The sequence below is a fragment of the Nicotiana tomentosiformis genome, chromosome 6 (assembly GCF_000390325.3).
Source record: "Nicotiana tomentosiformis chromosome 6, ASM39032v3, whole genome shotgun sequence".
In the NCBI taxonomy this organism is placed as follows: domain Eukaryota; kingdom Viridiplantae; phylum Streptophyta; class Magnoliopsida; order Solanales; family Solanaceae; genus Nicotiana; species Nicotiana tomentosiformis.
Window position 1 is genome coordinate 147,530,554 of NC_090817.1, and position 16,700 is coordinate 147,547,253.

The following is a 16,700-nucleotide window of genomic DNA, read 5'->3' on the forward strand; positions in this document are numbered from 1 at the left end:
CCAAGAAGCTCTTCATTATTTTCATGAGGTCGGAATGGATGTGCTTTATCCATATAAAATCGCTTTAAAATTATTTTAGTGTATGTTGATTGATGGACAAAAATTTCATCTTTCATATACTCAATTTGTAGACCAAGACAAAATTTTATCTTTCCAAGATTTCATTACAAATTCTTTCTTTAGATAGTCTACTACTTTAGGAAGCTCTACTGCTTTAGGAAGCTCCCTAGGAGTTCTAATGATATTTAAATCATCAACATACACGGTGATTATAACAAATTTAGATCCAGATCTTTTTATAAAGACACAAGGACAAATTGAATCATTCTTGTACCCTTCTTTCAACAGGTACTTACTTAGGCGATTATACCACATGTGCCCTAATTGTTTCAATCCGTATAAGGATTTTTGAAGCTTTATTTAATAAATTACTTGGAAACCTTAATATGCTTCAGAACAATTTAAATCCTTCAATGATTTCCATTTTACGCATATCACGTTTTTCTTGTATTGCCAGATTAAAACCTGAAATGGCGACATCCACCACAGGAGAACATGTCTCTATATAATCAATGCCAGGATATTTGCAAATCTTCTTGTGACACAAGTCGTCTTTATGTCTATCGACTTGACCTTCTTCTTTTTTTTCGCACAAGAATACATTTATACCTCAACTGGCTTTATACTTTCAGGTGTTGGGACTATCCGTCCAACTTCATATTTTTCATGTGAAATCAATTTTCATTGCGTATTTTTCATTTGGCCAATTATTTATCTGTCCAAATTTCATGACAGATTTGAGCTCAAGATCCTCGTCAATATTAATAATATTGAGCGCTACATTATATTAACAATATCGTCGACGATCATTTTATATCGGTTCTACTATTATTCAATAAAGACATAACTTATTGAGATCTCTTTATCTTATTATTTTCAGGTACCTGAGCCTCTCCCATGAGGTCTTATGAAGTGTTATGTCGTGGTGCTCTTCTAGAGCACTTGCCTCCTTATTATGACCATCTTGAATATTTGCTCCTCTCCTTCTTCAAGGAGTTTTATCTTTGGAACCGATTAGTCTATTATGCTTTATGCATGCCATGGACTCTATTCATTATGGACTTTATTTTATTTGGAGCATTAGCAGCTGAATATGACATTTAGCTTTAGGTCAGCAAATACGCCCGGCAATATTTTGCAAATGAATTATCACTTGAACTTCAAGTTCACATTTTCTCGTATGAGGATCTCGATGTACTCATAATATTTCATTATATGCATTACTTTTTCAGCTGCCCATTTTCTCCCACTATTGTTGGGATCACCAACACATATCCCTAGCCTTATTTGAAGATCCATCTTTGTGTACTGTGGTGGAACAATTAAATCATATAGCACATTCATATTTCTAGATAGAAATTATTTGATTCCTGACCCTGAACCGATTGTGATAGGGAGAACTTATCATAACTTGGCTAGATGCTTACAAGTGCTGTTGTATATTAAATAATACATCAAATATCAAATTTTATTTTGGCAATTTTGTTCTCATAACCAATGGTTTAGATATAATTGGAGGCATACAATTTCTACTAAACCAACTTGGATTTAAACCAGTATTATCAAGATAAATCATCATAATTTATATTATGGAACTGTGCTCTAATAATTTGAGCAATCAATCTTGCAAAAGCCAAACTACAAGTTGATAACAAATGCACATGTGACCATAAAATAAATGCATCTATGAAAATCATATAATAGTAAACGGTCCACATGGAAGGTGATTGGGCCCCATATATTTATCACCTTTTATTCGTTCCAGAAATCAAGGGATTCAATCCCTAACCTTAACTGGTATATCATGAGAATAAGCAGCACAAGAGAATTCTTGAAGAATCTTATATTTCTTCAATATATGCCAATGTAATTCTCAATTAATTTTTTCGCATCATAATTGAACCGAGATGGTCAACCGGTCATGCCAACTAATATTTATTTCAGTAAACCTCTAGTTTACTTGTGGCTTGTGATTGCATCATCATGCTTATACTTGTGTAGTACAAATAAAAGAAAAGTCAGGTAACCTTTTATATTCACCCGGTATGATTATAGTAATACAAAGATATTCAATATTCTTTTCATTTATAGTCTCAATATGCCAACCACTTTGGCTAATATATTTATAAATCAAAATATTTCTTTTGAGACTTACTACAATATTAATGTTATGAACAATTTCATTCATCCGGGTAGTAACAAATTAGTTCTTTCAGAACTCTTAACTGTTTTTGTACTACAAGATCTTTTATCACACCATCCATATAATGAATGTCTCCTTCACAAAGAGAATCATATCATAATAATTGTAATGTTCAAAATCATCACAAGCAAAATAATTTTTTTTTTTGCTTTAATTTTGCTTTTAATAACTTTCATAAGGCATGACAAAATATATTTTGGCGTATCATATGCATGCGACCAATGATATATTTATGTAACTACACAATAATATTCATTATCTTTCTTTGTCTCAAACCTCCCTTAGAGGTGAGTTGTAGTATTTATCCAACTATGCACAAGTACATTATTATGCATAATCTTTATCATATATATATTTTCACATTCACTTTCATGAATGAGTATGCAATCTCAATGTTTATCACAAGTCACATTCTCTTCAAAGAATTTCTCCCTTTTTATAATTACCATAGTGATAACTATTATTATTTTGGCCTTTCGCACGCCCACATTCATTGGTCAACCACTTGTCTTTATTTAGACTTATCATGCACTGCTATCACATTCACTTCAAGAATGGAGCAAATCAAGTGGGACAAGCTTCATGCTTTTTCATGAAAATTACATTATTTTTTCTTTAGTTATTATTATTATTATCAATATGGTGCATTAAGACTCAAACCCAATGCCTTACCCATATAAAGGCATGCCAGGCCATAATGCGTTAAAACTTGAATCCAACATCTTTTCATCAACATAGTGCGTTGGGACTTGAACCCATTGTCTTACCCTCAAACTTTGGCATAATGGGCCAAAATTCACTAGGACTCGCACTCGAGCCTTTAAAATATTATTACTTCATAATTATAGGTATAAGTAAATTAACTTTCAAGAAGACATATATAACTATTTCAATCTTGAAACAATTCCTCTGCAACAAAAATGCTAGTTAGGATATATGCCATTTTGTTTTCAAATGATACAATCACTTTTACATTTTAATAAATTAATTAGGGGAAATGTGCAGATAACCTATAACCACTTATATTTCAAAGACTATAAGAACTTCAAAAAAAATCCAATACGGAGGAATGAGCCTTATGTTTCCAGCAAAAATATTTAAGGCTTAATGCATAACTGTGACTATTATAAATTATAACTATATTGAGTTTATATTGATTGTATATTCGAATGCCAAATTTACAAGGTACTGTAAAATCGCCTACATATTTGATAATTTTGCTTTCAATGAAATACATCATGTGATGGTAAAAATATTATTACTAAATTACCTTAATAATTATCTATCATAGTATGTAAAAGGTCAGAACATATATATACGTTAGAATATTATCTTTGTCCTACAAGAGATGTAGCAAATAAAGATATACCTTTCCAGTTTTTTATTTCACTGGATACAATTGAAAAAAATATTTTTACTAAACACTGCACATAAAGTTAATGCAAAGATATGAAAATATGAATGGGTTTAGATGGATGTAAAACTTATCTTTGTATTATCATCCAAGACATTTTTTATTGTACTTGATCTCATTGCCTGCTTATAACTTACATAGTCTTGACATAGAAGATTATGAAATGAGCAATTCGTGCTGATAACGTGTTATAAAATAAAAGCAACTTAGTAAAACATGAACAAGACATATTGTTATGAAATAAAAGCAATTTAGTAAAACATGAACAAGAAATGGAGATAGAGAGAAGGAAGAGATTTTCTTCTTCAATTGTGTGTGTTTTCCTATCTATTACAAGGCCTTTATATAGGCATAGTGAAGAAAAATATGTCATTAAATATGTTATTAAGCATAGAAATATGTCATTGAATATGTCATTAAGCATTTGAGAAGATCATGGAGGAAGAGTAGACATCCACCATAATTTAATTTTTCTTATAACAAAGCATTAATTTTTCAAACATTATAAAAATTAGAAGGTCCTTTGAAGTAACAATGCGAACAGTTTCTGCATAAACATAACTCAATTTTTTAACATCGGATTGTTTGTTACAAATGCAAAGGCTTTTTGCATCAAACATAACGTTTATCCTTTGTGCTACATTTGATCACAATAAGATAACTAAATCTATTACGTCCATTAATACAGTTTTATTTTAACAATCACTGTTTCTGAATGCTATAAAATTAACTTTTAGAGCTAATGTCCACCTAAAGCTCCAACGTAAAGTTAACTGTTTCACAAAAAGAAGAAGAAGAATTTCTATAAATTATAAAAAAAAGTAATTATTTATTTAAAAATCACTTACTATTTAAAATTAGACAAAAAAAAATATCCTGTGCAAACAAGAAAGGCTTTCGGTACTTGTACTGATAATTTTCCAACCGATGGCTACGCAGCTCCCTGGGATGTTGCTAAACAGCTCCGGCCTAACACTCGTCGGTGGCCGGTCACTCAATTGTCGGAACAGTCAACCACCGGCAGCTACCTCCTCTGCGCTTCCTCCTCTTTCTTCATCCACAATTCAGGTAACACTAAAAAACTATTTACTGTGTTACATTTACGCAGGCACAGTGGCCTAAAAGCCTGAAAATAATTTTAATTTGAAGCGTTACAATTACATCTTGTTTTACAGCTCTTTCTAGTGCTGCAGTAGCTGCTTACAGTTAATTAAAAAATGACGCATTTTTTAAAAATTTCGTTTCTTTTATTACCTCTATGTTTAAGTTTGAAATAACCTAGTCAAAAGTAAAATCTGCTTAATTCCTCGAATAGTATTAGTGACAACAAATTCAGTTCGAGGAAGCACTACTGGGAACTGGATAAGGTGAATGTGAAAATAGTTGTTGAAGCTAATTGAATCGGATAGAGGTGGCTCACGATTTGATATTTATGGGTTCCTAACTTCCTATAACGACCTCAACTTAATATACAATAATTGCTGGATTCACAATAAAATATTTAGTGGATTTCTTAATAAATGTAATATGGCCAAATTTTCATGACATTTGCCATGACATAATATCCATTATAACAAATTTGTGGTTCATGACATTTGCCATGACATAATATCTATTATAACAAATTTGTGAATCATGACATTTGCCATGACATAATATCCATTATTAGGCCAAGGATTTCTTGCTATAAATAGAGTAGTTTCTCCTCATTTGAAAACACACCAATTCAAGAGCTTTTCACTCTTGTCTTTCTTTCTCCTCCTTTATTTTATTATAGAGTATTTTGTAAGAGAGTGAGTGTTGGGAAACACTTGTGTGAACCCTTTCTTTGGAGTGATCTTGCGAGGTTATTCTCTTGGGGTATTTGGGATTAATTAGAGTATTTACTCTAATTTTGTACTCTTGTTGGTATAGTGAAATTGCTCATCTCCGCTTGTGGACGTAGGTCACCTTGACCGAACCACGTTAAATTTGTGTCTTCTTTATATTCTTTAATTGCCGTTATTATCAACTTCCATTGTCTTTGTTATTATCATTATACAGTTGTTTGGCTAAATTCCGCACTACCCGGGTTCCCGATCCTAACAAATTGGTATCAGAGTCAGATCTAACCGGGTTAGTTTAAATAGCCAAAATGACTCTAACAAAGTCTTATGTTGAGAAATTTGACCGAAGTGCAAACTTCGGAATGTGGCAATTAAAGATGGAAGCTATCCTAATTCAGGATGGCTTAGATTTGGCACTGCAAGGAAATGAGAAGATGCCAGATAAAATGACGGACGAGGAGTTTGCTGTCATAGACAAAAAGGCAAAAACAAGTATTATTTTAAATCTTTCAAATGAGGTTTTGCGTGAAGTTGCAGCAGAAAGCTCAGCCAAAGGCATATGAGAAAAGCTTAAAACCCTATATATGAAAAGAACAGCAGAAAACAGACTTTACCTAAAGCAAAAATTCTACACTTTTCGTATGGCTGAAGGTACCTCTATACTTACTCATCTTGATACTTTTGATTCTCTTCTTATGGATTTAAGTAACATAGATGCTGAAATCAAAGATGAGGATCAAGCTGTGTTATTGCTTGTTTCCTTACCCCAGTCGTTTAAACATATAAGAGATACTATGCTTTATGGAAAGGATAATATCTCTTATAAAGATATCAAATCTATTTTGAAATCAAAAGAACAAATAGATAGAGATATTACTGGGAAAACTAGTGGGAACCAAGGGGAAGGTTTATTCATAAGAGGTAGATCCAATAAGAAAGATTCAAGTAGTGAGAAACCTAAATCAATGTCAAAATCCAGATACAGAAATGTCATGTGCAAATATTGTTATAAGAAAGGTCACATTATTTCTGAATGCTTTAAATTGAAAAACAAAGAAAAGCATACAAAAAAGAAAAATAAGCACAAAAATACTGACACTGCCGAAGCAAGTGTAGCTGCTGATGAGACCGAGGGAACTATTTTTTTAGCAACTAATAATAGTTTCAAATCTAACAATGAGTGGATTTTAGATTCGGGTTGTTCTTATCATATGTGTCCCAGTCGGGATTTATTTACCACATATGAATCTATTGGAGGTGGAATTGTCTTGATGGGCAACAATGCTGCCTGCAAAGTTATTGGAAAAGGTACAGTCCGAATCAAAATATACGATAGTGTGGTAAGAACTCTCACCGATGTTAGACATGTTTCTGACTTGAAGAAAAATCTCATCTCTTTGGGCACTCTAGAATCTCTTGGGTGCAAGTACACAGGTGAAGGTAGAGTTCTGAAAATTTCTCATGGTGCTCTTGTGATCATGAAAGCACGCAGATCTGGTACGTTGTATACTCTTTTGGGATCTACTGTTACATGTGCTGCTGCAGTTTCAATATCAGATAAATCAGATTCTGACATCACCAAATTGTGGCATATGCGATTGGGGCATATGAGTGAAAAAGGTCTTTCCATCCTAAGTAAAAGAGGTCTCTTATGTGGCCAAAGTATCGGAAATATGGAGTTCTGTGAACATTGTGTGTTCGGGAAGCAGAAAAGAGTCGGCTTCAAATCTCTAGCGATTCATAGAACAAAAGGTATTTTGGATTACATTCATTCAGATCTTTGGGGTCCTTCACGTACCCCATCAAAAGGTGGTGCCGGGTATATGTTAACTTTCATTGATAATTATTCAAGGAAAGTTTGAGTTTATTTCCTGAAAAATAAAAGCGATGTTTTCTTAAATTTCAAACAATAGAAAGTTTTGATTGAGAAGCAAATAGGAAAATAGGTTAAGCGGCTTAGAACAGATAATGGCTTGGAATTTTGTAATGATGAATTCAACGAATTTTGCAAGAATGAAGGAATTGCTCGACATCGTACTGTGAGAATGACACCTCAGCAAAATGGTGTGGCAGAAAGGATGAATAGAACTCTTTTGGAAAGGGCTCGTTGCATGATTTCAAATGTTGGGTTGACAAACGCCTTTTGGGCAGAAGCTATCTCTACAGCTTGTTATATTGTCAACCGAGCTCCTTCTGCACCTTTGAACTTTAAGACTCCAGAAAAAATGTGGTCAGGTACTCCTGCTAATTATTCTGATTTAAAGATATTTGGTTGCCCTGCATGTAAATGATGGAAAATTAGAGCCATGGGCTAAAAAGTGCATTTTCCTTGGGTATGCATATGGGGTGAAAGGATACCGACTATGGTATCCTGATTCCACGGTACCAAAATTTATAATTAGCAGAGATGTAACCTTTGATGAATCCTCTATGCTACATTCTAGAAAAGAGTCTTCTAGTTCTTGTAATACAAATAAAGGAAAGAGTACACAGAACCAGGTGGAGATTGAGATTGGCATTCCTTCTGAGCCAAGCTCATCAACTTTGGAGCAAAATACAGTTGAAACTCCTGAAGTTGAGACAGAAGCTGAAATTCCTGAAGTTGAGACTCCTGAAGTTGAACCAGAAGAAGAAGAGTATTCTATAGCCAAACATAGACCAATAAGAGAAGGTAAACAACCATTAAGGTTTGGAGATTATGTTGCATTTGCTTTTTCAGTTGCACAGGAAACTGAAGAAATTGGAGAACCATCAAAATATTCAGAAGCAGTTTCTGGTGCTGACTCAGCCAAGTGGCTGATTGCAATGAATGAAGAAATTGAGTCTCTGCACAAGAATGGTACTTGGTCTCTTGTGAAGCCACCATCAGGGAAAAGAATTGTTGGTTGCAAATGGGTTTTCAAGAAAAAGGATGGCATTCCAGGAGTTGAAGATGCGAGGTATAAGGCACGATTAGTTGCAAAGGGCTATAGTCAGGTACAAGGAGTTGATTTTAATGATATTTTCTCACCTGTTGTTAAACATAGCTCTATTCGTGTTTTGCTTGCCTTCGTTGCCATGTATGATTTGGAATTAGAACAACTTGATGTTAAGACAACTTTCTTACATGGCGAACTTGAGGAACAAATATACATGCATCAACCCGAAGGATTTGAAATTGAAGGAAAAGAAGATTATGTTTGCTTGTTGAAGAAATCTTTGTACGGATTAAAGCAGTCTCCAAGACAATGGTATAAAAGGTTTGATTCCTTTATGTTGGGTCATGGTTATTCGAGGAGCATGTATGATGGTTGTGTTTACTTCCGGAAGTTAAATGATGGTTTATTTGTGTACCTATTATTATATGTTGATGACATGCTCATTGCTGCTAAGGATTTAACAGAAATTCACAATTTGAAAAGTCAGTTGAAAAGTGAATTTGAGATGAAATATTTGGGAGCAGCTAAGAAAATCCTTGGCATAAAGATCAAAAGAGATCGAAAAGCCAACAGGCTATTTCTGACCCAGAAGAAGTACTTGGAGAAAGTCTTGGAGAGGTTTGGCATGAAAGATGCTAAACCAGTTAGTACCCCTCTTGCTGCTCATTTTAAGTTATCAGCTGCTCAGTCCCCGCAGTCAGAGGAAGAAGAGAGGTACATGGCACAGGTTCCTTATTCCAGTGCAGTCGGCAGTATTATGTATGCAATGGTTTGTACACGTCCAGATATTTCACAAGCAGTGAGCGTGGTAAGCCGGTATATGGCTTGCCCTGGTAAAGCACATTGGCATGCTGTGAAATGGATTCTCAGATACTTGCGAGGTACTTCAAACACATGTTTGGAGTTTGGGAGAAATACTAACACTTTGGTTGGTTTTGTAGACTCAGATTATGCAGGTGATCTTGACAAAAGAAGATCACTGACAGGCTATGTATTTTGCATCGGTGGTTGCGCTATTAGTTGGAAAGCTACATTACAACATGTAGTAGCTTTATCTACTACCGAAGCAGAATATATGGCAGTGACCGAGGCGATCAAAGAAGCTTTATGGTTGAAGGGTCTATTTGCGGAACTCAGTTTACACCAAGGTGGTATTACCATTTTCTGTGATAGTCAAAGTGCCATTCACTTGACTAAAGATCAAATGTATCATGAGAGGACGAAGCACATTGATATAAAGTATCATTTCATCCGAGAAACCATTGCTGAAAGAAAAGTCTCTGTTCAGAAGATCAACACTAGAGACAATCCTGCTGACATGTTCACAAAACCTCTTCCAGTGTCCAAGTTCAAGCTTTGCCTGAACTTGATTGGCATTTATGAAGAATGATTTGCCCATTAGGATTTTTGCGGAGAAGGTGAAATAAATTTACTATATATAAGCCGAAATTAGGCCAAGGTGGAGATTTGTAATATGACCAAATTTTCATGACATTTGCCATGACATAATATCCATTTGCCATGACATAATATCCATTATAACAAATTTGTGAATCATGACATTTGCCATGACATAATATCCATTATTAGGCCAAGGATTTCTTGCTATAAATAGAGGAGTTTCTCCTCATTTGAAAACACACCAATTCAAGAGCTTTTCACTCTTATCTTTCTTTCTCCTCTTTTATTTCATTATAGAGTATTTTGTAAGAGAGTGAGTGTTGGGAAACACTTGTGTGAACCCTTTCTTTGGAGTGATCTTGTGACGTTATTGTCTTGGGGTATTTGGGATTAATTAGAGTATTTACTCTAATTTTGTACTCTCTTTTGTACTCTTGTTGGTATAGTGAAATTGATCCTCTCCGCTTGTGGACGTAGGTCACCTTGACCGAACCACGTTAAATTTGTGTCTTCTTTATATTCTTTAATTGCCGTTATTATCAACTTCCATTGTCTTTGTTATTGTCATTATACCGTTGTTTGGCTAAATTCCGCACTACCCGGGTTCCCGATCCTAACAATAAATATACACCGACTGAGCAAAAGCTACTGGGTTTGCGTGAACCCATATGTTACATGGTAAATCCGCGAATATGTTGTAGGGGAATGTAATTGGATTTCAATCAATTGAAATTGAGCAAGCGTATAGTAAAATACCTTTGATGTAAGGTTGAATCTGTGTATCCACCGAGGTCCAGTAAGGTAGGTTCCGTAGGGCACTTCTTTTGGGCCAAAGAGTGAAGGTATGATAAAGATAGTGAGCTGCTGAAGACAGTGTGACGTAAAGGTGAACAAGCATGAGATAACTCGAGTCCAAAGGCAGAGTTAGCTAATGACGGGAAAGATATATAAAGGTGAACGAAAGCAAGCCATCAGTATTTGGGATGCCATGTCCATTCTCTGAGTGCCAGCTTTAATGAACCAAATGTCTTGGCTCCTTTTATTTGCTCAAGGATCAGTCAACATTATGTTCTTTTCTAACTCATGGGCGCAAGGCGATTTCCTATGTGGTTGTTTTGAAGCTGAGCCTAGACTTTGGAATTATAGTAAATGGTATGTGACAATTATGTCAAGCTAGGATTCTTGTTTTTTGAAAGGTGCCTTGTTTTGATGTTATGGGCTGAGGTATAACCAGAAATGAGCATCGGGAATATTGAGGGTATACGTTCAGACCACTGGATTGATTGTAACAATGAATACAAACGTGCAGTTTCAGCTTCGCAAAAGACTTCCTTTTTCTAGCTTAGCTGAGTAACTTTCTGACTGCATTGATCTGGGGTTTCATCAATTGCTATCAACAACAACAACAACAACCCAGTATAATCCCACTAGTGGGGTCTGGGGAGGGTAGTGTGTACGCAGACCTTACCCCTACCCTGGGGTAGAAAGACTGTTTCCGATAGACCCTCGGCTCCCTCCCTCCAAGAACTCCCCACCTTGCTCTTGGGGTGACTCGAACTCACAACCTCTTGGTTGGAAGTGGAGGGTGCTATCAACTTATATCTATTTATATAAACGAAAAACCAAATCCATCATTGAGCATATGACAGTCTCAGATCTCTTTCAAAAATTAATGCGGTCTCATGTAGCAGTCGGTCCATAGAACCTGTTCAGCTTGTTTTTCATTTTGACAAGACATACCAAGAAGTTAAAAAATTAACAGCATCCTTTTGTGAGTCTTTGAGCTTGCTTTGCTAGCTCTAACTCTTCCATGTAATACAAGTTATTTGAATTTTATCATTTCTCACTTGACCTAACGTGAAAAGCATGGTGACTTTGAAGCTGCAGAATGCCTATATTTCATGCTTTATTTCCATGTTGCATGTTGGCATATATACGTTCATCTGTTTCCCCCCCTTTTCAGTAAGCTGAAGCTATGGCTAAAACTGACATTCATGGATTGTGGTTTATATTATGTTTTTGTTTTTCTATTAGGCTAGCATAGTGATATATTCGTTATTCCATTATCACATGCAACAGTCAGATGCAGAAAATTGTCTCTTATGTGGGGAATATTTATCATCTGAATTCTGATCAATTCTTTCTTGCTCTTGTTGATTTTTTGGTACAACTTTCGCTAATCATATTACAAAATGTCTGGAGACTCTCATAACGTTATCGTGAATCAACTTTTCTACTATCACTTTCTTTTATTCTCTGTTTCAAGAAATAACGTATTGTGAATCAACTTTTCAGGTTGTTGGTTGGAAAGGTGCTGGAGAGTCTGGCAATGCGAATTTAAAACTTGATAATGCTTTTGAAGGCTTCCAAGAAGAATATGACTGGAATGATGTAGAAGCTGATCTTTATCATTGGACAAAGACTTTACGACCAGTTCAGGTATGTACAAGGTGTGAACTTGACATTGCACTTCTGAATCGTTTCAACTTTTTCATTTGGTTCCAAATGTTTTACCTTCTAATACTAATGCTACTATAATTTAAATAGTGGTATCCTGGTCATATCGCAAAAACTGAGAAAGAGCTTAAGGAACAGTTGAAACTGATGGATGTTGTCATAGAGGTTCGAGATGCAAGAATTCCTAAGTCCACAAGTCATCCGCAGGTTAGAAATTTATCTAATGGTTTTTTGGGCTGTGCATTTTGCTAGGTTATTGAACGTTATGTTGTATGCTTGAATGCTGTCTTTGGTTGAGTAATGAGCTAGTAACCTAGACTGCCTTCCCAACAGCTAGGTAAATGTGGACGAATGCTGATTGTGTCATCCTAAGCAACCTTTACCACTGAAGACTTGATGTTATGTAAAATTGGAGAAAGTGCTTTGAAGTGCATTTTTTACATTTAAAATCTGATATGTATTATGCTTTGACAATTTCTGATTAGACTTGTGACTGCTAGGTGTTCTGCTTATTGATTGCCTATATAGCAATGGCCAACTATTTCATAGCCCTGGCCCATTCTTTCTACATAGCTGTTGTGCTTAGTTTGAACTGATACTCCATCTCAAAGTTTTCTTAGTCTGGCTTAGAAATGCCATATTGAATTGCAGTTTAATTCATTTTAGCATTAGTGTTTTGAACTTGAGAAAATTAATGATATACTTAACAAGTCTTTGTATCACCTTATGGTTTGCCGTTTCAAAGACTAGATAATTGTTAGGTGGCAGTTTGACCCTATTCCCTTTCAGCTAAGTCAAACAAGGTTTTTCTAATGATGCGAAGACTGTGCTGCGAAGTAAATACACAAGAACCTCTTTTGAACCAGGATAGATTATACATGCAAACTGCAGTTCATAATTACTTTTCTTGACTTCCATTTAGGATATCAAGCCATTAATCAACTTGTGGTATACATATTGTTTTATGCATTGTAGAGTATGTAAATTCATGATCACTGGCATTTTATAACAGCAAAAGACTCCTCTTGCATGTGGGATTCTAATCTTGTCTCTTTTCAACTGTCATCTACTTGTTCTGTTAGTAATTCAATTTCGATGAGCAGATGGACTCATGGCTTGGCAACAGAAAGAGGATTTTGGTTTTGAATCGAGAGGATATGATATCAACTGCTGATCGGAATGCTTGGGCAACTTATTATGCTAAGCAAGGGATTAGAGTTGTTTTCTCCAATGGCCAGCTTGGAATGGTAATTGGAATAGTGTGCACTCGTTTATGCTAGAACGAACAGTGTTATTATACTTCTGTTGATTCACGTATTGGGCAAATTTCAGGGAACACTGAAGCTTGGCAGGTTGGCAAAAGCATTAGCGGGTACTGTGAACATAAAACGTAGAGAAAAAGGACTACTTCCTCGTCCAGTGAGTTTACTAAGACTGATAATTGCTCATATCATCCATGCCTTTAGACTGTAGATCTGTCATGAGCTCATTTCAGTTGTCAAGACAAATGAAACTTAAAAAAATCTCTTGCTTTCAATCTACCAAATTCAGTTGGTTTGTGACTAAAGTTAGCAATCTCGTTTCCCTTTTGTACCTATATGTCATCTTCATCATTTACATATAGACCGTCAGAAGTATTTGAACTGGTAGATCTGCGTGAGCCCATTTCAGTTGTCAAGTACCAATGATTTCTTTCATTCAATCCACCAAATTCAGTAGGTTCATGACTAATGGTAGCACTCCAATTCTGATTTTGCATTGTATTTAATATGTCATCTTCATCATATACATATAGACTGTTGGAAGCATCTCTGGTGATATAAAAGAAATGCAAGGAGTTCAATGCTAAACTTCAAAGTTTTACCGTCTGATAATTTGGTTTGATTGTACACCAGTGGAAAAGCATTATTTGTGTTGCCATACTCCTGTACCAATGTACTGATGAGCAACATTTGGAAATTATGTAGCAGAATAGAAGATCTTATTTGGTTCACTAGTTGATGAAATGAGAAAATTAGCGTAGCAGACTTAATATCTGCTTCTTCTGTGTTATTTTTTCTAGTGAGATATTTTATATGTTTTGACAGGTTCGAGCTGGTGTAGTCGGGTATCCAAATGTTGGTAAGTCATCTCTAGTAAATCGTTTGCTGAAGCGTCGGATGTGTCCTGCAGCCCCAAGACCAGGTGTTACCAGAGAGCTGAAGTATGTCTTGAGCTCCTTACTCTTTCCTTTTGCCGCAAGTTCATTAGCTATTTGATTCCAAAAAGAATCCCACACAATTTTGATTCCGAAGCGTGTATCTCTTCTTACTTTTAAGTGACCGGGGGGGGGGGGGCGTGATAAGGTTGTACTTTCTTCTCTATTTCGCCATCTCATTCCGACACCTCGTGAATCATTTCAACTTTCTATTCATTTTAAAATTAAGCATTATGTTGAAACTGGTGCAATTTTAAATATATAGCAATCTATTTCAAAATATTGATCTGCTAAGTGGAACTGAGAAGATTTTCACCACTGGATAATTTAGGTCTGTGTAATTGTTATGCTGAAAGGAAGGTATTCGTCAATTTAATTTAAAAATACTAGATTAGATATTACAGTCTCTTCTTCCTTTTAATTTTCTACCTGCTCCTTTTGAAAAGGTGGGTCCGTTTCGGGAAAGATCTAGAGCTACTGGATTCACCTGGCATAATTCCAATGAGGATCAGTGATCAGGCAGCAGCAATAAAGCTAGCCATATGTGATGATATCGGAGAGAGATCTTATAATGCTACAGATGTTGCGGCCATTCTTGTACAGATGCTTTCGAAGCTTCCAACTGTTGGTATGTTTCCTGTCCTTCAGATATACTGCTCTCCCGCTTGAAAATATTTGGAGACTTCAATCACTTTAGCACATACAATTCACTCGTGTAGGTAGGTTCTTGTTGGTAAAACGTCATTGAAGATACTGTGCGTCAGAAATCATTACCAGATCTTATTTAGACAAGATTAGTTACTCATCCTAATAGATCTATTATTGCACCTGGGCATGCACTTTGAGCCTCTGGAATGTAACAAGCGATTCCATTAGGAATTGGAGGGTCTGCCCAGAAGTATTCATTTTAAGCTGCTTGTATAGGTGTTGCCTTCTATTTTTCTGACATGGGTCACTCTGACCAGGTAATAAAGCTCTTCGTGACCGCTACAAGATTGAGACAGATGGGCGCTGTGGTAGAACGTATGTATGGAAAATTATACCCAAATGGTTCATCTGGAATTATGTGTACCCTTGCAGGAATTTGGTCTATATTTCCAACTTGATCTTTGTTTGTTTTGGTTGCAGATTTGTTCAGAAGCTCGCTGCTCAGTTATTTAACTCGGACAATAACCAAGCAGCATTTCGTATCTTGCAAGATTTTCGGAAAGGGAAATTTGGTTGGATAGCACTAGAACGGCCACCCAGGTAGACCTGTGCATTTCAGACCTTGTTCTAGTGCTTTCATGCATGTCAATTGAAGCTTGTGGAAAATTCTTGGAAGCTTCCGATCAACATAAAAGTATATAGACGGGGAAAAGCCCAGGAAGCTGTTCGCGCCTTTCATGTGAATTTTGGGGTGGTTCAGAAATGCTTGCAAGCTAGAAATGTATATACTGCCGAACCTACTCAATGAAGCTACAAATGGTGTAATTGGTTCTCGAGTTCCATTAGTGTCAGGCAAGCTATATAAGTCATACAGCAATGGTGACATTGGTTCTTAATCTTGGGTTGTAACTATTATCTTCAAACAACTAGATTATAGTTTGGCTATAATTCCTTTGGTTGGAGTTAGCCGAAGTATTCTAACTTAAGTCCAGATATAAACTAGGCAATATTAGACTAAATTCTATGTTCAAATTCTGCATATGTGAAATGAAGGTCGGAGAAGGTGCAGAAAGGGAAGCAATTATCTTGCTGCCATCTGTAAAAGGTTAGGGACAAGAGGGGTTGCTCTGATGGTAAGCAACCTCCATTTCCAACCAAGAGGTTGTGAGTTCGAGTCACCCCAAGAGCAAGGTGGGTAGTTCTTGGAGGGAAGGATGCCGAGGGTTTATTGGAAACAGCCTCTCTACCTCATGGTAGGGGTAAGGTCTGCATACACACTACCCTATCCAGACCCCACTAGTGAGATTATACTGGGTTGTTGTTGTTACATATGTAAAAGGTTATTATTGTAATCAAACTTTGTCAAAGAATGTGCCGTGTCCATGATAAAACACATGCACACGACTTTGGAACAAACCGAGCATGTAACAGGTTAACTAGCTTTTAAAAATATATTTTTAGTGCTGAAGCTATTTTTGAATAAATAGTACGTATTTGAAACTGAAAATTTGCTTATTAGCTGAATTTATGTCTGGCAGGCATTAGCTGTGAACATGTCCTCCATCTTTCCATTTGA

The 16,700-nt window shown here is 35.8% G+C and overlaps 1 protein-coding gene across 1 annotated transcript; it reads left to right on the forward strand.

Annotated features, from left to right (window-relative positions):
- The first annotated feature begins 4,552 nt into the window (after positions 1-4,552).
- LOC104117653 (DAR GTPase 3, chloroplastic) lies at positions 4,553-16,156 on the forward strand. The gene is made up of 9 exons (XM_070178029.1): positions 4,553-4,745; positions 12,118-12,261; positions 12,370-12,486; positions 13,383-13,526; positions 13,612-13,698; positions 14,367-14,482; positions 14,923-15,104; positions 15,442-15,499; positions 15,605-16,156. Exons 1-9 carry the CDS (start codon positions 4,605-4,607, stop codon positions 15,726-15,728), a joined length of 1,113 nt encoding a protein of 370 aa, XP_070034130.1. The 5' UTR covers positions 4,553-4,604; the 3' UTR covers positions 15,729-16,156.
- Positions 16,157-16,700: the final 544 nt, after the last annotated feature.